Consider the following 27,894-nt stretch of genomic DNA (forward strand, 5'->3'; position numbering starts at 1 on the left):
TTCTAGAAACCGCATAAATAAACTTTGGTTATAATTGCAACAGGCAGTAGATAATTTAATCCACACAGTTGATTTCATCTCTGTGATATTGGCCAAAAAAGTTTAAATGAATTGCTTTATTGGTCCTAGGACATGACCCTTTTGCAGAAACCAGTCACAATATTTAAGAAATTAGTAAATTTGTTCTTTTTAGGCTCTGAGAGATGTTTGTACCATATGAAGAAAATCAAAGGTAGAATAGAAAGCTAAGTCTGTATGTGCATCTACACGTCTGCATTTCTGTGTTTTGAAACAAATACATTGGTCATAGAAAATTGACTTTATGACTTATTTTTAGGGGTCAAAACATTTAAGACAATGGAAAAAGTCGTTATTGCATATGCTCTTCTTTTCTTGTTTTTTATTAGCTAGCCATCCAAGAAAACACCATGAAAGATAACGATATCAAGAGACTACTGTATACCCATCTTTTATGCATATTTTCAATTATCCTAAGTGTCTTCATTCCATCACTCTTCTTGGAGAACTTCTCAATATTGGAAACACACGTGACATGGTTGTGCATCTGTTCTGGTTTTGTAACTGCTGTCAATCTAGTACTATATTTAGTAGTGAAACCAAATACATCCTCTAAAAGAAGTTCATTATCACACAAGGTAAGGCTTATGTCTCAATAACTGATTTTTGGATGGAGCTAGTGTTTCTTTTAATGGAAGAATAAAGTATTCATCAAGTCTTCATTAGTTTATTTATAGTGAGTAAAGGGAACCTGGTATTTTTCCCCCCAGATTGGTAGGCTGTTACTTGCTGGAAGGCTGCCCACAATGTTTGATTGATTCTTGCCTTGCATTAATTATGGAATTATGACTTCTTCAGAGCGTATTATAATATTGTGAGCCTATATAGTCATTGTTTTATGTCACCATTGAAAATAAATACATGTGACAGTCTATCTTTAAACCTTACTCAATAAGACATTGCAGTTTATTTTTATTATTTTTGCATTTCTGAAAGCCACTTAGTGGGATTTTCAGAAATTGCAATATAAGCCTGTGGTAATGCTTGTTTCCAACATGGCCTTCCTTGACTAAACAATTTTCAGATATTAGAATCAATTTTCCAGAATATTCACTGCAGTAGATATTCACTTGGCTATTACTAATAATGTCCACACTTAACATTATTTTCTACCATGTATAAGCTCTGTTAGGTCATTTACTGCCAATGATTGGAAAAGCTGAATGTATGTGTTAGGTTTATATATTCTTAAGCTCCAAATCAAGAAGATCTCATGTTTCTTTGTAGATGTTCAGGTCTTTTTTCATACGGGTTGTGTAATATGAGTGTGATTTCAAGAATTATTTAGTATTTTGCTTTTTCAGTGCAGTTTTCCCAGGAATTTTGTTTTAAAATGAAAAAAATTGTTATTTTCTGCAGATATTTCCTCTATCATCGCATAATACTCTATTTTTTGTATCCTAGCTCTCTGATGTCAATCAGTATTTGATAAATATTGATTAATGACATAGCTCTATATTAGCATGGAAACAGAACCTCTTTTCGACTCATGTAGGTTGGATGGGTAGAATATGGGCAGAAGGTGGTATTTGCCTTTTAGGCTTTTTTAGTCTGTATCGAAGGCTGTGTATGTGACGGTACAGGACATGTGATCTGATTTGAGTATACCCAAGAACATTTGAACTGTTTTACACATTATGGGAACAAGTTGTGTTTGTAGATAAAATGGAAGAATTTATTGTCCTTTAGGCATTATCTTGAATCTTCAGGTTATTCATTTCTCTTTTAGGTAACCAGATTTTTGAAATGCTGTATCTACTTTCTTATGTCTTGTTTCTCCTTTCATGTAATTTTTGTTCTGTATGGAGCACCACTGATAGAGTAAGTTTGAAATTTTTACCCTAAATTTATATTTTAAAACATTCATTTACCAAACTGTGTGCTAATTCTTAGCAACTAGAGAAAAACCATGATGTGCATCATTAATAGATCAAGTAAGGGCACCAACATCATTAGCAGTGTTATTCTTTTTTAAAAAAAACAGCAGAATAACTTAATTTATTAAATACTCTTGTTACCTAGCCTTCTAGTATCCAATTGCATGTTGAGAGAAGGGAGAGTAGAGAAACTATACTATACCAATAAGTATTTGGCCCTTAGAACCTCTGAAAGAACTTACTATGATTATATGTGTAAGTTATAATTAGCATATCAGTTCTTATAAATGTGATTCTAAAGTACTTGAATGGAGTTTTTCTTAACAAAAGTCAATAGATTCCTGTATTCAAATACTGAATAAGCTGGTGTTTATAGTTTAAAGGTAAAATTTAACACTTTTTCTGAACTGACAAATTTCAAATTCTTAGAAACAAAATTCATGAATGTTTCTTACATAATGTTTATCATAGTTTGAGAAGCTTCAGTTTAGCAGTGATTAATGATCATGGTGAAATGAGTGATGAGATACATATACACACACATATATTTGTGTTGCTAAGTATACCATTTTTTATATATATATTTATACATAGTTTTACGTACACACACTAAACTGACAGGTTATTCTTTTCTAGATGGGAGAGAACAAGACCTTTGTAATGGAAAATGGTGGTTCCTGTCTAATCCATTTTAAAGCAGAATGAATGTGTCTGGCACAGTGGTTCTCAAAATGTGGTTTTCAAACCAGCAGCATCAGCATTTTATCAAAATGCAAATACTCAAGCTTCAGTCAGAAACTCTAGGGGTAGAGCCCCCACCAATCTTTAGTTTATCCAGCTCTCCAGGTGTTTCCAATATATGTTAACCACTAGTTGTAGAGAACCACTACAACTAGTATTCAATAGTGGTTCAACAGTGGTTCAATAGTGTATTGAACCACTAGTTGTAGAGAAAGTTCCAGAGACTATTGAGGAGAAAGCTAACTATCTAGAAATGGATTTTGTTTGTTTGTTTGTGTTTGCAATGAAAGTCTCAGCATGGATCCTAGGGTCTTTAACACTTCTGAAATCTATCATTAAAGCAAAATACTTGCTAGATTGTTTTTTAAAGCTACATGTTGGTGGTAAAATTATTTATAGTCATCGTTTTGGTGGCATTCATGTTACCTTTCAAAGTAAAGCATAGGAAGATATTTCATATTTTATTTATATAATAAAGATTATGTATGTGTATGTGTACCTTTAACACTTTTTAAAAAAGTAATCTTTTTTTTTTCTAGGTTGGCATTGGAAACATTTTTATTTGCAGTTATTTTGTCTACTTTTACTACTGTGCCTTGCTTATGTTTGTTAGGACCAAACCTCAAAGCATGGCTAAGAGTGTTCAGTAGAAATGGGTAAGTTTTAATTTTATATTATAATGATATTGAAATTAAAAAATAATTAATGAAGTATTTTTCTATGCATGGCAGTTTGCTGATTATTCTGACTGCTTCTCATTGCTGATGGTGCTCAGAGATGCCTTAAGGGGTCACTGCAATTAGGGACTGGGGACAGGGCAGGCAGAACTACAAGCCCCTCCCTCCACATTAGCAAGATCAGCTCTCCTTTTTTCTGTATGGTAGAATTCCACCTAGCCTTTTGTTTGTTTAAAAAAAAAAAGAAGAAGAAGAAATTTTAAAAAAATTCTACTATTAAAAGAAAGCCTTGAAAACCATGGTTCTGGGATAATTTGGCGCTGTGATAAGACTGCTGTAAATAAAATTGCTTACATACATTTTATAAGGTAGAAGTGGGGTCCACAATCTAAAAATGTGTTGTGTAACAATGATAATTTCTTGTTTAGCCTTTTTCGTGATAAGATACCAGAGCGCAAGTTTTATGAGATTTCATTTCCTTGGCGGCCGTATATATTTTCAGCATGGCTAAGTTAAAATTTTAGCTTCTTGAAAGTCATTTAAATGATATGCACCAGAAATAGTGGAGATCTAGCTAAGAAAGCCAGAAGGTTATTTGATTCTTTCCTGTTTATCACCCAGCAGCAAGAACTTCTTGAGCACTTAGTCTGTGCTCTGCGTTATTGTGTTATGCTAAGCTGTGTGTGGTTTCTGAAGTATTAGGAGGAATCTTTTTTTTTTTTTTTTTGAGATGGAACCTCGCTCTGTCGCCAGGCTGGAGTGCAGTGGCATGATTTCGGCTCACTGCAACCTCCACCTCCCAGGTTCAAGTGATTCTCCTGCCTCAGCCTCCCAAGTAGCTGGGACTACAGGTGCATGCCACCATGCCCAGCTAATTTTTGTATTTTTAGTAGAGACGGGGTTTCACCACGTTGGCCAGGATGATCTTGATCTCGACCTCATGATCCGCCCGCCTCGCCTCCCAAAGTGCTGGGATTACAGGTATGAGCCACCACACCCGGCCTTATTAGGAGGATTCTTTTGCTGAGGAGCTTATCTGTTCAAGGGATAAAAATGAGCAAATAACATCAGATTACAAATGTGTAAATCCAGCAATAAGTGCTGTAGGAACTCAAAGGGACAGAGCATCAGTAAAGAATGGAGGGGGAGATGGGAATGATCTATGATGGACTTAAGTCAAGAGTATATGATTTGGTGAGACCAAGAAGGAAGAGAAAGGCACCTCGTGCAAGGAGAATGGATAAAAGCATTGAAACTGAAATGAAGAGGGTATTTTTGTGTGATTTGAAAGGTAACAGCCCAATGAGAGCAAAAGATGCATGCTGAGTAGCTTGGCTTCATAAATTACTGACTTATTCCCTTTGAAATCAGTACTGTTTGGGACGAGTGTGGTGGCTCACACCTGTAATCTCAGCACTTTGGGAGGCCAAGGCGGGTGGATCACCTGAGGTCAGGAGTTCAAGACCAGCCTGGCCAACATGGTGAAACCCCATCTCTACTAAAAATACAAAAATTAGCTGGGTGTGGTGGCGGGTGCCTGTAGTCCCAGCTACTTGGGAAGCTGAGGCAGGAGAATTGCTTGAACCCAGGAGGTGGAGGTTGCAGTGAGCCGAGATCGCACCACTGGACTCCAGCCTGGGCAACATAGTGAGACTCTGTCTCAAAAAAAAAAAGGAATCAGTACTGTTTTCCCTTGGAACCGTCTTCTAATATTCATAAAGTCTCTAGAAAACAGAAGTGTAACAACTGAAAGCATTTTCTACATTATTACCATAATATCCCAAATGGTATTAATTGCTTTTAGCCTTTTAGTTTGAAATTTTTAAATAGTGAAATTGGATTGAAATCTTATTACTTTGGATTAGTGATTTCTCCAGTTTTCAAGTCTATGTCTAATAATGGGTGTATTTGGGGGAAATACTGTCATGTGATTTTACAATTAGTTCTGCTATAATGTGGCCTGTGTGTTCCTAAAAATCACTATGCTGTACAAAATGGGCAGTAAAAACCACAGAGCTTATGGGAAAGATGGGGTTAGGTCATAACACTAAAACAATTCGTCAGTGACATGTAGAGAGAAGATGGGAACTTAATAAAAATGGTAGCACAGTTTTACACGTGTAAAATGGTTACAAAATACAGGCATGCCTCATTTTATCGTTCCTCACTTTATTGTACTTCTCAGATATTGCTCAGATCAGATACTGTTTTTTATAAATTGAAGGTTTGTGGCAACCCTGCATCAAGCAAATGTATCAGCGCCATTTTTCCAACAGCATGTGTTCTCTTCATTGGAAACTCTCACAATATTTCAAGCTTTTTCATTATTATTATTATATCTATTATGGTGATCTGTGGTCTTTGCTGTTACTTTTTGTAATTGTTTTGGGGCACCATGGCTCATACCCATATAAGATGACGATCTTAATAAATGTTGTACATGTTCTGACTGCTTCACCTACCAACGTGTTCTCTCTCTCTCTCTCCCTTCCCCACCCTCCCTCTCTCTCCCCTCCCTATTCCCTGAGATACAACAATATCAAATTTAGGCCAGTTAATAACCATACTATGGTCTCTTAAGTGTTCAAGTGAAAGGAAAAAGTTTACTTGTCTCTCACTTTAAATCAAAAGCTAGAAGTGATTAAGCTTAATGAAAAAGTTAGGTTGTCAAGAACTGAGAAAGACTAAAAGTGAAGCCCCTTGTGCCAAATAGCCAAGTTGTGAATGCAAAGGAAAAGTTCTTAAAGGAAATTTAAAGTCTACTCTAGTAAACACATGAGTGACAAGAAAGTGGAACAGCCTTACTGCTGATGGGGAGAAAGTTTTATGGTCTGGACGAAAGATCAAACCAGGTACAACATTCTAAGCCAAATCCTAATCCAGAGTAAGCCTCTCACTCTCTTCAGTTCTGTGAAGGCTGAGAGAGGTGAGAAAGTTACAGAAGAAAAGTTTGAAACTAGCAGTGGTTGATTCATGAGGCTTAAGGAAAGAGGCCATCGCCATCACATAAAAGTGCAAGGTGAAGCAACAAGTGCTGAGGTAGAAGCTGGAGCAAGTTATCCAGAAGATCTAGCTAAGATTGTTGGTGAAGGTGGCTAAATAACAGATTTTTAATGTAGACAAAACAGCCTTCTATTGAAAGAAGATGCCATCTAGGACTTTTAAAGTTAGAGAGGAGAAGTCAGTGGCCACCTTCAATGCTTGACAGGCTGACTCTCTTGTTAGGGGCCAGTGCAGCCAGAGACTTTAGTTGAAGTCAATGCTAATTTACCGTTTTGCAAATCCTAGGGCCCTTAAGAATTATGCTAAATCTACTTTGCCTATATACTGTCAATGGAACAACAAAGTCTGGATGACAGCACATCTGTTTATAACATGGTTTACTGAATATTTTAAGCTCACTTTTGAGACCTACTGCTCAGAAAAAAAAAATCCTTTCAAAATATTGCTGCTCATTGACAATGTGCCTAGTCACCCAAGAGCTCTGTTGGAGATATACAAGAATGTTAATGTTTTTTTCATGCCTACAACACAAGATCCATTCTGTAGCCCATGGATCAAGGAGTAATTTTGATTTTCAAGTCTTATTACTTAAGAAACACATTTTGTAAAGCTATAGCTGCCATAGATAGTGATTCCTCTGATGGATTTGGAAAAAGTAAATTGAAAACCTTCTGGAAAGGACCATTCCAGACGGATGCCGTTGAGGACATTTGTGATTCAAGGGAGGAGATAAAAATATCAACATTGATGAGAAGCTGATTCCATTCCTCTTGAATGATGTTGAGAGGTTCAGGACTTCAGTGGAGGAAACCACTGCAGATGTGGTGGAAATAGCCAGAGAACTAGAATTAGAACAGGAGCCTGAAGATGTGACTGAATTGCTACAACATTATGATAAAACTGGAACAGATGAGGAATTACTTCTGGATGAGAAAGAAAATGGTCTCCTGAGATGGAATCTACTGATGAAGATGCCATGAATATTGTTGAAATGACAACAAAGGATTTAGGATATTGCGTAAACTTAGTTAATAAAGCAAAGCAATGGCAGGGTTTGAGAGGGTTGACTCCAATTTTGAAAGAAGGTCTACTCTGGGTAAAATGCTGTCAAACAGCTTGGCACGCTACAGATCAATCTTTTCTGGAAGGAAGAGTCAATTGATGCAACCAACTTCATGGTTAAAATTTCACTTTAAGAAATTGCCGGCTGGGCGCAGTGGCTCATGCCTGTAATCCCAGCACTTTGGGAGGCTGAGACAGGCAGATCACTTGAGGTCAGGAGTTTGAGACCAGCCTGGCCAACATGGTGAAACTCTGTCTCTACTAAAAATACAAGAAAAATTAGCTGGGCGTGCTGGTAGGCACCTGTAATCCCAGCTACTTGGGAGGCTGAGGCACAAGAATCGCTTGAACCCAGGAGGCATAGGTTGCAGCGAGCCGAGATTGTGCCACTGCACTCCAGCCTGGGCGATAGAGCGAGACTCAGTCTTAAAAAAAAAAAGAAAAGAAATTTCCACAGCCTCCCCAACCACCACCCTGATCAGTCAGCAGCCGTCAACATCAAGGCCACATCTTCCACCAGCAAAAAGATTACAACTTGCTGAAGGCTCAGATAATTATTAACATTTCTTAGTAATAAAGTATTTATTTTAAATATGCATTTAAAAAACATAATGCTATTGCCCACTTAATAGAATATGATACAGTAGAAATATAACTTTTATATGCACTGGGAAACCAGAAAATACATATGACTCACTTTATTATACAATTTGCTTTATTCTGGTGGTCTGGAACCAAATCTGCAGTATCTAAAAGGTATGCCTGCACCCATATATTACAATAAACATAGCACTTTTCCTTGGAAAAGGTTTCCTTGGTAAAGGTTTGCTTCTGGAAATAGACATGAGAAGGGTTGCCTATTGTGAGTTATTGCGAAGTGATGAGATGGTTGTTGGAAATCTGAGGGAAAATTAACACCAGATGCGCGTATGTGTGGCTCATGACACGTAGTAAACTGAGGTAGCTGGGAGGTGGGTATTTTTTAAAACAGTATTGAGATACAATTCACATACCATACACATCACCTATTTAAAATATACAATTCAGTGGTTTTTTGCAACCACTAATCTACTTACTGTCTCTATAGATTTGCCTATCCTGGAAATTTGTTATAAATTGGGTCTTATGTGATCTTTTGTGACTGCCTTTTTTTACTTAGCATAATGTTTTCAAGGTTTATCTATGTTGTAGCATGCTTCAGTACTTCATTCCTTTTTATGGCTGAATAATATTCCATTGTATGGATATATATCAAATTTTGTTTACCCATTTATCAGTTGATGGACATCTAGGTTCTTTCCACATTTTGCATTTTGGTTGTTGTGAATAAGCTGCATCAAACATTTGTGTATAGGTTTTTTTATGGACATATGTGTTTATTTATCTTGGGTATGCCTTGGAGCGGGATTGCTGGGTCACATGGTAGTGTTAAGGGTTTGAGAAGCAAGCTCCAGTGTTCAAACTCTATAAAGTGCAGTTTGGTACTATCTGTAAAAATTACAAATACACTTCTTCGACCCAGCAATTCTACTTCTTGGATTTTATCCAGTAGGTATACTTGCACACTTACAAAATGTTGAATATATAAGATTACTCATTTCAGCATTGAAAATTACCTAAATATCCTTTAATAAGGGATAGGGTTAGGATAAATTTAACCCACACTGTGAAGTACTATGCATTTGTAAAAACTAAACACATAAAAACAGAAAAAAACCCCAAAACAAAACTCTTTATTTACTGATAAGTTAGTTGAAAAAAGCAAGGTGAAAAAATGTGTACAGGATGCTACCATTTATGTCAAAAGTTGTCAGAGGGCACAGATACACGTATATTTCTGGAAGGACATGTGAGAAACTGATAAAACCTGTTGTCTCTTTCGAGGGGATCTGAGAAGCTAGAGGACAAAGTAAGGAGACTTTCCACTGAATATCCTTTGCTATCTTTTGAAATTTGAACCACATTAATGTACTACCTAGTCAAAATAAAAGTTATAATGAGTTAGAGTTTGCCAGTACTTAACTTTCTTCTTGCTTATGGAAAGTAGGCCTATGTCAGGAAATTGCTAGATTTCTCTGATGTCACCTAAACTTCAGTAGACTGCAAAAGTTGTCCTAAAATTTCCAACATACTGGAGAACAGCCTAGTCTCCAGAGGACTATGGCTAAAAATTATCAATTTGTAATGTAAAACATTTTATATAATATCACATAGCACATGACATGAAATAGCAATGCAAAAATATTTTAATAACTTTTAAAGCATTTTCATTATAGAGTTTCTCAGAGCAATCTAGTGAGATACTCACTTTCACCATTTTCTAGATGAAGAACCTGGAAAGCTGACAGGTTAAGTGATTTGCCCCAGTTCTGTAGCCAGGAAGTAGTAGAGCTGGTATTGGAATCTAGATCATTAGATGGTGTAGAAGTTAGACGACTCCAGTAATTGAGGATCAGAAAACAGGTTCTTGCCCTGTTTTTACTACTTAGCGGCCAAGTGATCTTAGACGAGCTACTTAACTTCACATATGTAATATGATTAGAATAAAACTAATATGTACTTTGCAGGGCTGTGTCAGAACTGAGTGAAATGAATGAAATCAAATAATAGGTTCTCAAGAACTGTTTGTTGAATGGATTAAAAAATGTCAGGGAGCATTTTATATATCATACTTTCAATCCTTACTGCAGTTTGTCTCAGTATTTCTTCCTAGTTTAGGTGACAGACCAAGGAGCACAGTGCATAGATAACTGTGGAGGAGGGCTGGTTTTTTCATTTAATTTAATGTGAAGTTAATTTGAACTTTGACATAAGAGAAGAATCTAAGTCTTTATGTTTCCACCATACACTAGAGTTAGTTCACTTCTTCTTAGTACTTTTATTATACTTCCAAATTTTACTATAGAAAGCATGTCAAATTTTGAATAAGCTAGGAAATAATTAGATTAACTCATTGAGCATTAGAGTTTGCCTTCTTAAATGTTCACTTTTAAGCAAAAATATTTAAAAACTCAAAGATCTATGGTTTTGCAGTGATAATATAAATATTCACAAAAAATTACTAGTTATATTGAAATTGCTCCAACATGTAGTTAGCATTATTCATATTGAATCACAACTTTATTTTTTAATTTTTTTTTTGTGTCTACATAGTAGATATATACATTTCTGGAGTACATGAGATATTTTGATACAGACACAATGCATAATAATCACATCAGGGTATTCACATCAAGCATTTATCTTTTGTATGTATGGTTGTACAAGCAATCCAATTACACTCTTAGTTATTTTTAAATGTACAGTTAAATTATTATTGACTATAGTCACCCTGTTTTGCTATCAAATACTAGATCTTACTCATTCTATCTTTTTCGTGCCCATTAATCACATTCTCTGCACCCCCCACCCCCACTACTACCCTTCCCAGCCTGTGGTAACCATCCTTCTACTCTCTATCTCCATGAGTTCAATTGTTTTTTTGACTCCCACAAATAAGTGAGAACATGCGAAGTTTGCTTTTCTGTGCCTGGCTTATTTCATTTAACATAATGACCTCCAGTTCTGTCCACCTTGTTGCAAATGGCAGGAGCTCATTCTTTTTTTAATGGCCAAGTGGTACTCCACTGCATGTATGTATCACTTTTTTTTTTAATCCATTAGTCTGTTGATGGACACTTAGGTTGCTTCCAAATCTTGGCTATTGTGATTAGTGATGCAATAAACATGGGAGTCCAGCTATCTCTTCAATATACTGATTTCCTTTCTTTTGGGTATATACCTAGCAATGTGATTGCTGGATCATATGGTAGATCTGTTTTTGTTTTTTTGAGAACTGATCTCCATAATGGTTGTACTGATTTACATTCCCACCAACAGTATGTGAGAGTTCCCTTTCTCCGCATCCTCGCCAGCATTTGTTATTGCCTGCCTTTTGGATAAAAGCCATTTTAACTGGGGTGAGATGATAATCTCATTGTAGTATTGATTTGCATTTCTCTGCCGACCAGTGATATTGAGCACCTTTTCATATACCTGTTTACCACTTGTATGTCTTTTTTTGAGAAATGTCTATTCAGATCTTTTGCCCATTTTTAAATTGGATTATTAGGGTTTTTTTTTCCCTGTAGAGTTGTTTGAGCTCCCTATATAGTCTGGTTATTAACCCTTTGTTAGATAGATAGATTGGAAATATTTTCTTCCATTCTGTGGGTTGTCTCTTCACTTTCTTGATTGTTTCTTTTGCTGTACGGAAGCTTTTTAACTTGATGTGATTCCATTTGTCCATTTATGCTTTGGTTGCCTGTGCTTGTGGGGTATTATTCAAGAAATCTTAGCCCAATCCAGTGTCCTGGAAAGTTTCCCCAATGTTTCCTTTTAGTAGTTTCATAGTTTGTGGTCTTAAATTTAAGTCTTTAATCCATCTTGGTTTGATTTTTGTATATGGCGAGAGTTAGGGGTCTAGTTTCATTCTTCCGCGTATGGATATCCAGTTTTCCTGCCACCACTTATGGAAGAGACTGCTCTTTCCCCGGTGTATGTTCTTGGCATCTCTGATGAAATGAGCTCACTGTAGATGTATGGATTTACTTCTGGGTTCTCTATTTGTTCTATTGGTCTATGTGCCTGTTTTTATGCCAGTACCTTCCTGTTTTGGTTACAGTAGCTCTGTAGTATAGTTTGAGTCAAGTAATGTGATTCCTCCAGTTTTGTTCTTTTTGCTCAGGATAGCTTTGGCTATTCTGGGTCTTTGTGGTTCCATATAAATTTTAGGATTGTTTCTTCTATTTATGTGAAGAATAGTATTGGTATTTTGATAGGGATTGCATTGAATCTGTGGATTGCTTTGGGTAGTATGGACATTTTAACAATATTGATTCTTCCAGTTCATGAACATGAAATATCTTTCCATTTTTTGTGTCCTCTTCAATTTCTTTCATCAGTGTTTTATAGTTTTCATTGTAGATATATTTCACTTCTTTGGTGAAGTTAATTCATAGATATTTAATTTTATTTGTAGCTGTTATAAATGGGATTCCTTTTTTATTTCTTTTTCAGATTATTTGCTGTTGGCATATAGAAATGCTACTGATTTTTGTATGTTGATTTTGTATCCTGCAACTTTATTCAATTTGTTTATCAGTTCTAATAGTTTTTGGTAGTCTTTAGGTTTTTCCAAATACACGATTATATCATCTGCAAACAAGGATAATTTGACTTCTTTCTTTCCAATTTGGATGCCCTTTATTTTTTTCTCTCATCTGATTGCTCTAGCTAGGACTTCCTGAATCACAACTTTAATTTCAAAGAATTCTATTATTATTCAAGGAGATTGTACAAAATACATGAATAATACATGCTTTTTCCTACTCAATAATAATTTAGAACAGAAATTAAAATTTCAATTTGAAGTTCTTATGCTGTAGTTCTAATTAATAAAAAGTATTTAAAATACCTTGAAGTGTCAACTGAAGATTTTAGAGCTTTAAATATTTTTATCATTCATCCTGTATTTTAATATGTAAAACACAGTAGAGTTTTGTGTGTATTTTTTTTTAACTTAAAGACAGCCCTTTTAGTATTATTAAAATGTGAATAATTCAGATGTTCAGTGTGAACAGGCTAATTTTGAATTGGCATGACATCTCAATTAGTGTTGAATCAATATAAATATTGTATAATATTTTTAAGTGAAATAAGTTTATATACTAGTTTTTAATGTATTTATTTGCATGTTTGTAGAAAACTTATGTTGAATAGATGATAGTCATGTGAAGACAGAGAACACCAAAGCTTTGAGCTTGTGAACTGTATAGGAACTACATCCTACAAGTTAAGGATCAATTCTGATACTATTGGGATTTTATACATAACTAAAAGACCCTATTTAACAGGATTTCTCCTTGCAGTAAATGTTAAGTTACTCCAGGAAAACAAAACAAAAGAATACTATTATAAAGAAACTTGGAAGTAGACAAGGTCATTTGGTTTCTTAAAATATTCTGCCAGCTTCTTATTGGTATACTTATTAAATAATATACTCAGTTTGTACTAATTTAATTCAGTTATTGCATTGGCATTAAAATTATTTTGTTTTTTTCATTTGAAGACTTTCTTATAAAGGAAAGTAATAATCTGACTACTATACACCCATATAGTTCATTGAAACTTGTTTTTTGACATATCAGTTCTTTTATGCTGTTATTTGAATGTTTAAGTTAGAACCTGATCACTTTTGGTGAACTAAATAGATTCCTGAATAGTACTAAACAAAAATCTTACCAAGAGTAGTGATCTAGCCGAGGTGAAAACATTCAATAAGGCCTATTTGTGTAGACAAAGATAATAGGCCTCTTTTTGTCATCTTTGTATTGAAATAGATTTTATATTGAAGCAACCACTGTGGACACTAAGAGTGAAAATATAGTGAGTGACCAAAGATTTACTCATATAAAAAGTAGGTAATTTAGTATAAATGTGGGCAAAAAATTTAGTGGCAAAGAGGCATTTGTTTTAATATTCAGTGGGGAAGGAAAACATTTATATTAGAATTTTGTAAAATACCTTTAGCCACTAGGAGGAGTTGTACAGTGTCTCTTTTTTAGATGAAGAGACTAGCAGTTCAAAAAATTAAATCTATTTAAACAAACACTATTTTGATGACAGTGTATTTAAACCATGAGTGTTTACTATGAACTACCCTCAGGTGTCTGATACAGTGTCTGGCACGTAGTAGGCACTCAAAATGGCCTGTTTACTTCAATTAATATTTGATGTAATGAATTCCAGTGGAGTCAAATAATTTGGACAAATAGTTGGAGCACAGTGTCGTGAAGGTTGGTCTGTAACATTGCTTTAGTCACTTTTTAAGTTTGTTCACAGGGGAGCCATTTATTTATTCTGAGCCCTATTGACTGTGCATATATTCCTTAACTTTGAAAAAATTAGCCAATAACTGTAGAATTCAAATAGCTTTATTATGGAAACTTATAAAATGAGAGTGCATCAATGTCAGTGATGCTAGAAATTAGTTAATAGAAAGGAATTTACCTATTTTATTCTTTTTATCTTATTACAAAATAATGTATATAAATGTTTGTAGTAAAAATTCAAACAGAAAAATATAGAAAGTTGAAGATCCTAGTAATGCTATCATGGAAGCAATGAACAACTACTAGCAGATTTTATATGTTCTTCGAATTTTGTATTAATTATATATATATAATTTTAAAACAAAATAGTTAAACTAGTCATGGCTTTATAACTTTTTTCCCACTAATGTGGGAACATCGTTATCTGTGTGTGTGTATAATCTACCTCTTCTTACATAGTATTCTTAGCTACTGTATCTCTATAAGTAACATAAAACTTCAGCTTATATTGGTTTGAATAATAAGGAAACTGATTATGTCACATAACGGAAATTGGATGGTTCTAGATACAGATAGTCATGGTATGGTTGTGCTTCTTACTGATTCTCCTTGTTATTATCCTCAGGCTGGTAGTGGGATGGCAGCAGTTTCTCTTCCTTGAGTTTTCCTAATCATTGGGAAGCAGAATGGGATCATCAATATTTAATTAATTAGTCTCATCATCAGGGTTGAGATGAATGTTGAGCAATTAATCATCATTACAAGTATTCCATGTACCATGATTTATTTAACTAATTTCCTATTAAGGTTTATTATCAAATTTTCATGATAATAAATAATGTTGTTAGGTATATCTTTGTACCATATAATTTTGTATACTTGTGCAAAGGTTTTTGTAGACTAGATTACTTGAGTAACATTCCTAGATCAAAGGAAGTTAACAGACACTGTCAAACTAAAGTCCTAATTTGAAGAATATGTATATACCCCCATACATATTCCTACTAATAGAGTGTAGGTTTCCCTGACTCCCCATCAGGCCTCTTTACCTCTTATCAATCTACCAGAGCTGCTACCTACAGGGATCTGCTAAGGGGGCAGACTGTGCACTATAGTAGCTTCATCTGATTTCTAAGAGGAGGCGTAAGCCTTGGCCATGAATTTTTAAGTCTCAATTATAGAACCACCATTTATTAAATTTCAGTGGGATATTACTAACTGAATCACAGAGATAGCATTTATCTTACCCAGCCTCCCTACCTTCATTCTCTTTCCTGCCTCATGTTACAGAAAACTCAGTAGAAAATAACATCCAGTCCTCAAAAGGCAGCTTCAAGACAGGGAAAATTGGGGCTAGTTAAGATAGGATGTGTGCCCATGTGAAGTGTGAGCAAGAGAAAAGAAACGGCATGACAACCCTAAAAATGCACTATAGAAGAAGGAAAAAGGGCATGCAGAAGATGAAGAATCTGGCCTGAAAGAAAGTGCTACCCTAGAAGCAAAAATAAACAAAAAAACCTCCACACAGTTTACCATGAAAAATAGTACTAAGGATATGAATTGAATAAATTAAGAGCAAAGATGAGATCATGAAACAAAATGACGTGGAGAAGAAGATTGCAGAATTAGTGAAATAAATTGAGAATGCAAAGGTCACTATTACAGGACATAAATTAAAAATATCAAGAAACAGACAAATTAAAAAGTCAGGTTTTAGCATGGAAGAAAGGTTTGAGCTAATCAAAATGAATGCAGGGTAGGGAGGGGGTTGGGAAGAATAAAGCATTTAGAGAAGATGTGATAAATATAGAGGAGAAACGAAAGGGATGCAAACATAAGACTAGTTAGTGCCTCTAAAATACCCAACAAAAAATGATTCAAAGATATGATAGAAGACAGTTTTCACAAATGAAGGGATTCTCCAGTTTGTACATCAAAGGGACTCACTATATCAAGAAAATAATTGAATGAATTGGAGTTGTGGAACAATGTAAATAAAAACTAATACAAGCAATGGAAGTTGAACAGTGCAGGGAGGAGAAGTGAAGAAAATATAATTGTACCCTTCATATCGCCAGCTATTCTGGCTGTCCCCAGATACTGAGCCTGTTGGGTACAACCTCTTTGGGGAATAAGTTTTAAATGAAATCCTACATCTCAAACCATGAGTCCCCACCTTACACCTAGCCCCTTTCCCCTGGTTGGCCCAAAGTACTGGGAGCCAGGCTTATACCATCTAGGCAGAATATTGAAATATTTCTTTCAAGGGAAAATGGTACTGACATTTTGAGATTCTCTAAAGGAAAGTCAGGTTCCTACCCCGTCCCTAGTTCTGTGCATCCCCGTGCTTGAATTATAAGCATCCAGTCAGCTGTTTTAATGTTTCATTTTGTCGTTGCTGTTGTTTAAAAATAGTATTATTGAGATATAACCGTATACCATAGAATTCACTCAAAGTGTATAATTCAGTGGTTTTTAGTATAGGCACAGTTGTACAGCCATTGCCACAATCTAATTTTGGGACATTTCACCACATCAAAAAGAAGCTATAACTATTAGCAGTCATCCCCTATTCCCACTCTTCTCTCCATGGCCCAGGCAGCCACTACAGGAGTGTCCAATCTTTGGGCTTCTCTGGGCGGCGTTGGAAGGAAAGAATTGTCTTGAGCCACACATGCAATACATTAACACTCACGATAGCTGATGAGCTAAAAAAAAAAAAAAAAAAGTAAGAAAAAAATCTCATAATGTTTTAAGAAAGTTTATGAATTTGTGTTGGGCCACATTCAAAGCCATCCTGGGCCACATGTGGCCTATGGGCCGTGGGTTAGAGAAGCTTACACTAATATATTTTCTATCTCTGTAGATTTGCCTAGTCTGGACATTACATACATGGTGTTTTAAGTAGAATGAGAAGTAAAGAATCACCAGATATTTGAGGAATACCTCAAATAAAATCCAGAAATGAAAACAACAAAAAAGAAACTCAGGGGAAATAGAGGCAGTATATAAAGACAGAAGATAACTTAAAAACTTACTTTTTTTTTTTTTAAGTTTACCATAAAAGGTGAACAGGAGGCAGTCAAAATGCATATTCAGAGAACAAGAAAACTTTTGGGGAATAAAAATACTCAACGGAAGTAGAGACAAAACTTGAAAAGATTCCCTAGTCAAACAAAAAGGTAAAGATTGCAAGATGAATTAAAAGATAAAAGCAGAAATTAGTTCAAAATAATAGTATTCCTAGCAAGAGTAAGGGAAAAATTCTTAAGTGATCTGATCAAACAAGGTCTTTAAGTAGAAGACAATTTTAAGAACCAGAATACCTGAGATTTTAGATTAAGAAGGCCCATATATTTTCAGCATAGTGGATGAAAAAACACTTTAAAAAACATTTTTGTGAAATTTTTGATAACCAGCAATAAAGAGATCATTCTAAAAGTTTTTAGAGAATGAGAGAAACATGATACCTACAGAGGACGGGAAAGAATGAGAGAAACATGATACCTACAGAGGACGGGAAACCAGAATGGCACTGAACTTCTCAAGTGGGAATCAGAAAACACTGAAGCAGTGCCTTCCAAATTTTGAGGCAGGGCCAGGCGCTGTGGCTCACGCCTATAATCCCAGCACTTTGGGAGGCCGAGGTGGGCAGATCACTTGATGTCAGGAGTTCGAGACCAGCCTGGCCAACAAGGTGAAACCCCATCTCTACTAAAAATACAAAAATAGCTGGGCATGGTGGCAGGCGCCTGTAATCCCAGCTACTCGGCAGGCTGAGGCAGGAGAATCGCTTGAGCCCAGGAGGCAGACGTTGCAGTAAGCCAAGATCGTGCCACTGCACTGCAGCCTGGACGACAAAGTGAGACTTCATCTCAAAAAAAAACAACAAAAAACCCCCCACAAATTCTGAGGCAGAATGATTCCCAAAAATTACAGTAAAATCATTTTCAGACTTAAAACATCTCTAAGAATCTATTTTCCATGTACCCTTTCTCAGGAATCTATGGAAGGAGGTGCTGAAAAAGAAAATTCCTTTCTCAGGAATCTATTGAAAGAGGTGCTTAAAAAGAAAAGAAAAAGGAACATAGATGGAGGAAGTCTTGGAATTTAGGAAAGAGCAGATCCAAAAGAACTGAGAGAGGCAAAGGGAATTCACAAGATGCTCGTGAAGGGACCCCACAGCACAGCAGTTGTGCAGCAGTCCTAGGTGGCTCCAAAAAGATGGAAGGAGCGGGGAGAAGAAATCAAGCATTTAGAGGTACTACTTAGCTTCTTTGGAATATGTGAAAATTACTTAATGACAGGTACGTAAGCAAACAGAGCAGGGAAAAAGAGGCAGTTCTTAACATCCATGGACAATTAAAGATTATATTTACTATGAGAAAAGAAATGTATAATTGTGGTTTACTGTGTGGTTCACTGTGATTAGCAGTTTTATAATCATCATAACGTAGACATTACTATTGATTCGGTTGAAAGGAGGAGATGTTACCATTGTAGAAGGGACATGAGTCAGGGAGAAATGTGTATGTGGAGGTAGGCAGCTTGTAGATAAAAGGTGCTAAATCTTTTCCCGTAGAAGAAGGCAGAAAGTAAGTTAATCTTGAAAAATCTATACTTAATTTATGTTTTTTTTTAAATTTGAGGTAAATAGAAGAAACAGCAAAAAGAGTTGAAAATATCTGTCTTGGAGCAGACATCAGGAGTGGGGAGGGATGGAAGAGGAGACTACTATTTTTATTATTAGTTTAATTGTACTCCTTTACTTTAAAGATGTCACATATATTATTTTGATAAATATGAAATTTTTACTTTAAAAACAAGCTACAGAGTTTTTCTATTTTTAAAAATAGGTGTCAGTTCCATTTTTTCTACATTTATTATATGTAGGATCATAAACACTTGGCTACCACAAAATAGAGGGCAACCTCTTGGATGATCATACTTTTTATTTTAATAAACATAAGATGGCCACAAGTGTGCTGGAACCGTGAAAAATGTGAAGGCATGGATCTTGCCTCTTAGCCGAAGGAACTTAGAGCTTAGAGGTTGGAAAGATACATACATCAATCTTTTTTTTTTTTTTTTTTTGAGATGGGGTCTCGCTCTGTCGCCAGGCTGGAGTGTAATGGCATGGTCTTGGCTCACGACAACCTCTGCCTCCCGGGTTCAAGCGATTCTCCATTCTCAGCCTCCCCAGTAGCTGGGATTACAGGTGCCTGACGCTGCGCCCAGCTAATTTTTTGTATTTTTAGTAGAGACAGGGTTTCATCATGTTGGCCAGGCTGGTCTCGAACTCCTGACCTTGTGATCCGCCCACCTCTGCGTCCTGAAGTGTTGGGATTTCAGGCGAGAGCCACCGCACCCAGCCACATAAATCTTATTGAAACATCTCTGATCGTAAAGTTGCCTTGATTGAAAACCTTCATGGTTCCTTAGTTTGACATTTAAGAATTTTCTAAAATCCTAACCCTAAATCTATCACCATGATACCATTTCACACCAGTTACGATGACTGTAATAAAAAAAAGATAATGACAAGTGTCAGGAGGGTGTGGAAAAATTGGAATCCTCATACACTGCTGGTGGGAATATAAAATGGTTCAACCATTTTGGAAGGGTCTGGTAGTTAGTTCCTCAAGTGATTAAATATAAGAGTTTCCATAGGACCTAACAATTCCACTCCTAGGTGTAATCCCAAGAGAGATGAAAACATATGCTCACACAGAAACTTGTGCATAAATGTTCATAGCAACATTATTCATAATAACCAAAAAGTAGAAGCAACCCAAATATCCATCAGCTGTTGAATAGATAAAATATGGAATATCCCTTGAAGGGAATATGATTGAGCCATAAAAAGGAATGAAATATTGATACATGCTGCAACATGGATGAACCTTGAAAACATTATGCTAGGAAAAAGAAGCCAGTCACACACGCTTTATGATTCCATTTATATGAAATGTCCAGAATAGGCAAATCCAGAGAGACAGAAAGTAGCTTAGTGGTTGCCTAGGGCTGGGAGGAAGGAGAAATGGAGAGTGATTGGTAATGGTTAAAGAGTCTGGGGATGATGAAAATGTTCTAAAACTTACAGTGGTGATGGCTGCACGACTCTGTGAATATACTAAAAACCATTGATTTGTATACTTGAAATTAGTAAATTGTATGGCTAGAAAGGATTTTCTAGGATAATTTTTGACTCTACTCAATAAAGCTATTTTTAAAAATCCTAACTGTGGAGACCAGCCTGACCAAAATGGTAAAACCCCATCTCTACTAAAAAAAAATACAAAAAATTAGCCACCTATAATCAATCCCAGCTATTCGGGAGGCTGAGGCAGGAGGATCCCTTGAATCTGGGAGGCGGACGTTGCAGTGAGCCCAGGTTGCGCCATTGCATTCCAGCCTGGGCAACAAGAGCGAAACTCCATCTCAAAAACAAAAACAAACAAACAAACAAAAACGGTCAGGGCCAGGCGCAGTGGCTCACACCTGTAATCCCAGCACTTTGGGAGGCTGAGGCCGGCGGATCACAAGGTCAGGAGTTCGAGACCAGCCTGGCCAACATGGTGAAACCCCGTCTCTACTAAAAATACAAAAATTAGCCTGGTGTGATGGCACACACCTGTAATCCCAGCTACTCAGGAGTCTGAGACAGAAGAATGGCTTGAACCCGGGAGGTGGAGGTTGCAGTGATCCGAGATCACTCTATTACAATCCGGCCTGGGCAACAAGAGCGAAACTCCGTCTCAAAAAAAAAAAAAAAAATCCTAACTCTGCCCTACTTTTCCAGCCTTATTTCTCGTTCTTCCACGTCGCCTCTAGCAATCTGACTTGTGTTCTCTTGTCTGCAGTGCAGCTCTTTCTCCAGTCCTCCAGTTTAAGACCTGATGCTACCTGTTCTTTCCAATCCAGCTGAACTTCCTCCTGTTCCATAAAATAGAAAAAGTGAATTCTTCCCAACAGAAAGTAATCTCTGCTCTCAACCTCTACCACACCTTATGTTTCCAGGCACATCACTTTATGTATTACAGTATAGAGGAGGTGTGTGTTAAGTTGAAGCTTAGTCATCATTGTCAGCCACATGTAGTCAAAAATTGGCCTAGAAAATCCTTTAAATTGCTAAAACAGTACAATTCCCTTTACATTGAACTTGGCCAGTTTTTCCTTCCAACATTGGAACACATCTCTGTTCTACTGAATGCTAGTTGAAAAAGCTGACTTATATTTATAGGTGTTATATGAAATAAAAAAGAATAATAAAGCCCTGCAAATAGTACAAATTTGGATATATGTGATTGGCTCCAGCCCGTTCTTAGCCCTGCTTCTCAATGGAAACAAGCTAAGGCTCTTATCTTGTGTAGTTGGGGAGTATGAGATGGAGGATGATAGAGGGATTGGTTTGTGAACTGACTTGTCATCATTTGGGACTTTTAAAATTCAGTGTACATTTTGCGTGTAATAATTGGCCTGTTTCTAGTTAAATAAATAATCTAACAAAACAAATGTTTTCCCCCATACTATCTAGAAGAGGCTACTTTTCAATAACTTCACAGTAACTTCACCTTGCAATTTAAACAATTTAATATTTGGACCCCACTTATTGCATTGCAGTGGGCTTTTACCTGACTGTAACCAGACTCCTATTCTGCATGATGAAGTGTTCACCCTATGAGGGCCAGGCTGAAACTAACACCTACTAAGAGAATGGCAGAATTAAGTCTTTCCACCTTTACACTCTCAGATGTGCACTTAGTAAATAGGAACGGTAGGCAGAATCACCAGATCTTTTGAAATACTTTGTTCTTGTTCTCTGCCTGTTTCTTGCCAAGTAAATTGAATTGGTTTGTATAAATGAAGTGTGCTGTAAGAAAGACTAGTTGAGGCCGGGTGCAGTGGCTCATGCCTATAATCCCAACACTTTGGGAGGCCGAGGTGGGTGGATCACAAGGTTAGGAGTTCGAGAACAGCCTGGCCAACACAGTGAAACCCCATCTCTACTAAAAGTACAAAAATTAGCTGGGCATGGTGGCGCACACCTGTAATCCCAGCTACTCAGGAGTCTGAGGCAGGAGAATCGCTTGAACCCGGGAGGTGGAGGTTGCAGTGAGCCGAGATCGCTCCATTGCACTCCAGCCTGGACACAGAGTGAGACTCCGTCTGAAAAAAAAAAAAGAAAGACTGGTTGAATAAATGATGCACCATCCATACAATGGAATGCTGTTACAGCTGTTACCAAGGAAAAACAAGCAAAACTTGGTTTATAACATGATGCATCTGAGTTTTGTTTTGAAGAAATATACATATGTACATGTGTATTTATGCAAATGTACATATATCCTTCAAAACAAAATTATGTATTTGTGCCTGTATAAAATATTTCTGGAAGAATATGTAATAATTTAGCATAATAGCAGTTGCCTGTGGGGAAAGGAACCAGGAGTTGATGATGGGGTGGAAAACTTAGCTGTTTCTACAAATGCTCTTTAACATGGTTTGACTCCTACTGCGTCTGTATATTACCTTTCCAATGGAAAACATTTACATCTTCTTACCAATTAACTATTAATAGTTCATGGTAAATATGTATGTGTCATTTTGAGATTTTCATTTTAAATTAGCAGGAAATATATGTATACTGATAATGTGTGCTAGTGCTTGTTGGATTCTCCAGCAGCTCATGTATATACCACCAACGATGTACCAATTTGTGTTTCACAGAGTTACATCCATATGGGAGAATAGTCTCCAGATCACTACAATTTCTAGCTTTGTAGGAGCATGGCTTGGAGCACTTCCTATTCCACTGGATTGGGAAAGACCATGGCAGGTTGGTTTCAGTTACTTAAAGCAACAAAATAAATGTTTGTACACTGATAGTAAAACTGGTGAAGCAAACTAGTGTGTATATGTAAATTGTTTTGTTGTTCAATTAAGTAGGGATACTACTTCTATCAGTCACTGTAATCTGGGCAGCTTCTTAATGGGGACTGTCCAGTGCCACAGGTGTCTAGGTAGCCCTGGTTTTATCTTCTAGCACTATTTTTTGCACATGTGTAGATGAATAAACAAGCTTATTTTGTGATTGTATATAGGCGGTTTGTTTATTGTTTTTAAAAAAGACAGGTTCTCACTCTCTTGCCCAGGCTGTCCTCTAATGCTTGGGCCTAAACGATCTTCCTGCTTCAGCCTCCCAAGTGGCTGGAACTACAGGTGTGTGCCACCGAGCCCAGCCAGTATAGGAATTTTTAAAAACTAGGTTAATAGCTGCAGAAATGTCCTATTCAACTTTGATATTTATTGCCCTTGTGGTCTTATATTCATATTTTCTGAACTTGATTGATGGCCAAATTGAATGTTCATCTTGAAATTTTTAGAAGCAGATAGCAAGGTAATTTTTGCAGCAGCGGCCTGTGTTATCAAGAAAGCTCTCAAACATCAGATTTTTTGTCTTGTATCACAATAAGATAAAGCTGATATGCTAGGTAAAGCACTGTGAGGTAAGTGCTCTTTTTATACCCATTTTACAGATGAGGAAACTGACACCTAGAGGGTATGTAACATTCCCAAGGTCACTGAACTTACAGTGATGACTGTATCTTTATCTTCATATTAATGACTTTGTAGTATGCCATTATATACTTTATAACTTATTTAACAAATTCACTATTGATCATTTAGATTATTGCCAGTATTTTGTGATAATAAACACTGCTGTGATAAAATCTTTGAATCTATAGCTTCTTGAATTTTTCTAATTAGGTTCACAGAGTAATTACTCCCAAAAAGAATTATGATATTAAAAAATAAATGTGCTTTCTTTTTCCAACATGAAGATAATTTTTTTCTGATCACAAAGATAATGTATATTTATTTAGAAAATTTAAGCAATATTAGTAATTCTAAGGAAGAAAGTAAAAATTACTTTCCTCCCCAACCACCCAGAGGAAACCTCCATTTGCTTTTGGTGATAATTTTTGCAGCTGTCTCTCTCCATGCCTGTAACTATAATATTCATGTTATTTTTAATCTTGTTTTTCCCCTCAGCAGTATATTATGGAGCTCATTCTATGTCAATGAAAACTTACATATATGTAATATTCGATTATTTGTGTAAAATATTGTACCAGTTTTTTATTAAAGAACAATTTAGGTCATTTCCTATTTTACTATTATTAATATTTTATTATCAAATATGGTCATTATCATACTTATACATCTTTGCATATTTGTCCAATTTTCTCTGTAGGGTAAAGTCCTACCTAATGAATTGATGAATTAAATCTTTGATACATACCTCATTTGCCAAATGTGGGATCCAGATTGTGTGCCTTGCACATAACTGCCTACATTTAGCTCTATTCTTTGTGCTTTCAGTTAGATGTCGTGTCTCCCCGAAAGTCAAATTGTTGTTTCATGTTTAATAAGTCTGATAGGTTTGCCCTTCCCTGTTTTAACTCTTCATCACTATATTAGAGAAATCCTTGGAGGTTTGGTGTGTGTATCGTCACAGATTCCCATCTCAAGTTTTTGGTGCTAGTAAAGGTTTCTTAAGTTGACATCTTATAGAAGTCATCCATACTTGATGTCATTCAACAGAGTGTCAGTGATTTCTAAATTGGAGGACAATCGAAATCATTGAAAAGTATACACAGAAAATTGTTTGAAACTGTGTAGATTCATTGCTATCAAGTAATGCAATTAAATCTAAATAGAAAGTATTGATAAATAAAGTACTATGGGACATCAGCTTTAATGAGTTGGTAAGATATAATAAACATATCATTTTGTATATGATGCAATACATTAGGGTGTAAAGGTTTGATATATTACACATAATTTAAGTCTTTTCTGTTTACAAGACAGTGCAGAAGTAGAAACTGAACTAAGAGGAATGAATATATGTGCTTTATAAAATATGTGTTTAGGTTTGCTTAGAAAATATATATCTTAATTATTTACAGTTCAGCCACCCATTTTGGGATTGTTCAAGCTTTTAGCTGATGACCCATTTTTCTCCCTCAGTGCTTGTTAACAATAAGGATGAACTAGATCCAAATTGATGGTATTACTTTTTAAATTAATGTAAAGTTTCCATTTGAATTACTGACTTTTTAAAAAGATTTTCTAGCTAGCTGGAAATTAATTTAATTTTAAATCTAATTTAAATACATAACAAGTGTTGGTTTCCATTAAGAGTGTTTCATTCAGCTGGAATATTACTGGCCGTGTAATTATCTTTACTATTGGGTTGTTTTTAGAATATTCCAAGTTAATGACCCACGTATTCACTGTAAACCTTTTAAATTATGAAATGTATTGTTGAGGGAATGATAGAATTGATGTATAATTAAAAATCTTTTATTCATATAGCACTCATCTGCTCCTTGCCCTTTTAGCAGTTATTTACTAATAAACTAAAGAAATGAGGTTTTTTTTTCACTTTTTATTTCCAGCAAACAAGGTTGTTTTTTTGTTATTGTTATTTTTTAATAATTCTAACTCCACAGAACAGCATCTCCCAGAGAAGCAATAAATCAGATAAGGGAATATGGCATTTTCTAAAAGTGGAGATGTTGTTAGAGCAAAATTTCATGAGAAGACAATACAGTATACACTTTATTATCTAAAATAGAACATGTATTAAGAGATTCTTGTTCTGTGTTCCTTGTAGCCCAATACCGATTTGATCTGTTTGTGGTAAAGCAAGCTTTTCTGGATTGTGTTCTGGTTTTAATTATATTCCTGTCAGAGAAACAGGAATATCTGGTTAAGCAATTGTACCTTTAAAAACACACACATGCACACACACACAAAACCCCACAAAATCTACTACATGTTTTAATTCAGTTTTCTTTACTTTGAACTCAAATCATTGTATAACATTCCTGAGACCAAGCATAAGATTATAGTGATGTGGATTCTGTAATGAGCTGTTTCAAGCATATTTTTATGTTTAAAATAATTTCTTCATTAAATGACTGGAAAGGCCCACTGAAAATATGTGATCTCAATGAAAAAGTTTTTTAACTTAATATAAATCTTAAGTGATTTTAAATAATGGCAAGCGATGAAAGATTAGGCATCTTTATAGTTGGAGGAAGCCTTTCTTTTGTAGAAGGCAGCAAGGGGATGTGGTTAAAGAGAATATGGTAGGGTAGCTACCCACTATACTGTTGGTCATCTTTGTTGTTGTTTTAATATTTGAAAGTCATCTTCTTGCCTCTACCTTATTTGCCTTAAAATCTCAGCAAGAAAACAAATATTTGAATTTCCCATAATCCAGATAGGCTTTTTCAACTTCTAGAGAAAGCTTATAGTTGCTGACAAAATAAATATTTGGACTACAGAAAACCTTTGTATTTTATAATTTGATTCTTTATCTGCTGTAACTAAATAGCTAATCAATAAGTATTTGTTGTTATTACTGTATGCATAGCATATGTTCTGTGTAAGTAAGTACAACAGATACTTAAATACACCCAGGACTGGAATTTAATTATTTAATAATTTAGATTTGAACTGTGATTTAGATTTAATATGCTGTAACTATTTCATAGAATATGTAGCTATGAGGTTTTTCATCTGGAAAATGTCTTATCAAAACATGGCTAGTATTTCATGTTATAAAAAATTAGTGGAAGGTTAAGAAATATTGTTGGTTATTCTGAGCACAGGAAATTGACCATGAGGTTTTTAAACTCACATGTTTTATTCATGGGTAGGCAGGTAACATGATGATTAGGAGTTCTGGCATCAGATTACTGGGTTGAAATCCTGGCTTTGTCACTTGCTAGTGAGGATGAAATAATAAAATCCCTCTAAAATACCTAGCTCAGCACCTGACACATGGTTATTACTTAATTAATGTTACAGGCATTTGTGACCTAGAAAAGACATAGTTTAATGACTATATTTTTAGCCTTCAAAAAATGCAAATTCCATTATTTATTTGAGTTCTCATATATTAGAGAATATGTTAATTGTCTCAGTTTGTTGTTTTATTTTTTCTGCCCAGCAGTCTTTCAGTTGGTAGAGTGGACTGTTAATTTATCTGTTTCTCTGGTATTTAGTTATGCCAATTTAGGGTATTTGGATTTCACATAATTTTCAATCCTGTCTGACATTTCAGATGACAGTAGAAAGAAAACGTAGCACTTATAGATCTCTCCATGTACCCTGCAGGGGGCTTGGTACTGTGAAATGAGTAACTTAATCCTGACAACCGTAGTGCAAGGTAGGTTTTACTCCAATTTTATACACTAGAAAGTCCAAGTGTGAGAGGGGAGGAGTACACATCTTGCTTAGCATTACTCAGGTGGGAAGAGGGAGACTTAAGATTCACATGAGAGCCCTACTACACCATGATTCTTTTCATTGCTGGAGACTAAAACATGGCTTTTCTTTTTAAAAAATGGTCATAGCTTAGGTCTCTTTGGAATAGCTAAAGTACTTATTATATTTCACTTCTTTCCCCACATTGTTTTCATTAAATGCCTTGACCATTGTGGTGGTGTCTGTATTTTAGGCCGTAATTTATTTGTAGGAGAATATTTAAAGCTAATATGCAATGCT

At 35.7% G+C, this 27,894-nt stretch overlaps 1 protein-coding gene across 7 annotated transcripts in view; it reads left to right on the forward strand.

Moving 5' to 3' along the window:
- The window catches only part of PIGF (phosphatidylinositol glycan anchor biosynthesis class F), a 35,838-nt gene that overhangs the window by 1,496 nt on the left and 6,448 nt on the right, over positions 1–27,894 (forward strand). For 2 of the 7 annotated variants that reach the window (XR_010109296.1, XM_014343817.4), the window contains exons 2-6: positions 408–656; positions 1,808–1,899; positions 3,236–3,352; positions 23,041–23,149; positions 27,452–27,556. Coding sequence is in view for 6 of the 7 variants with exons in the window: in XM_014343817.4 (XP_014199303.1) it covers positions 429–656; positions 1,808–1,899; positions 3,236–3,352; positions 23,041–23,149; positions 27,452–27,526 (621 nt within the window). In the remaining variant the exon portion in view is untranslated. The remainder of the gene's footprint in view (positions 1–407; positions 657–1,807; positions 1,900–3,235; positions 3,353–23,040; positions 23,150–27,451; positions 27,557–27,894) is intronic. The other 5 variants (XM_055108012.1, XM_063594976.1, XM_034953060.2 and 2 more) reach the window with 3 other exon arrangements.

This window comes from Pan paniscus, chromosome 12 (assembly GCF_029289425.2).
Source record: "Pan paniscus chromosome 12, NHGRI_mPanPan1-v2.0_pri, whole genome shotgun sequence".
NCBI lineage: Eukaryota > Metazoa > Chordata > Mammalia > Primates > Hominidae > Pan > Pan paniscus.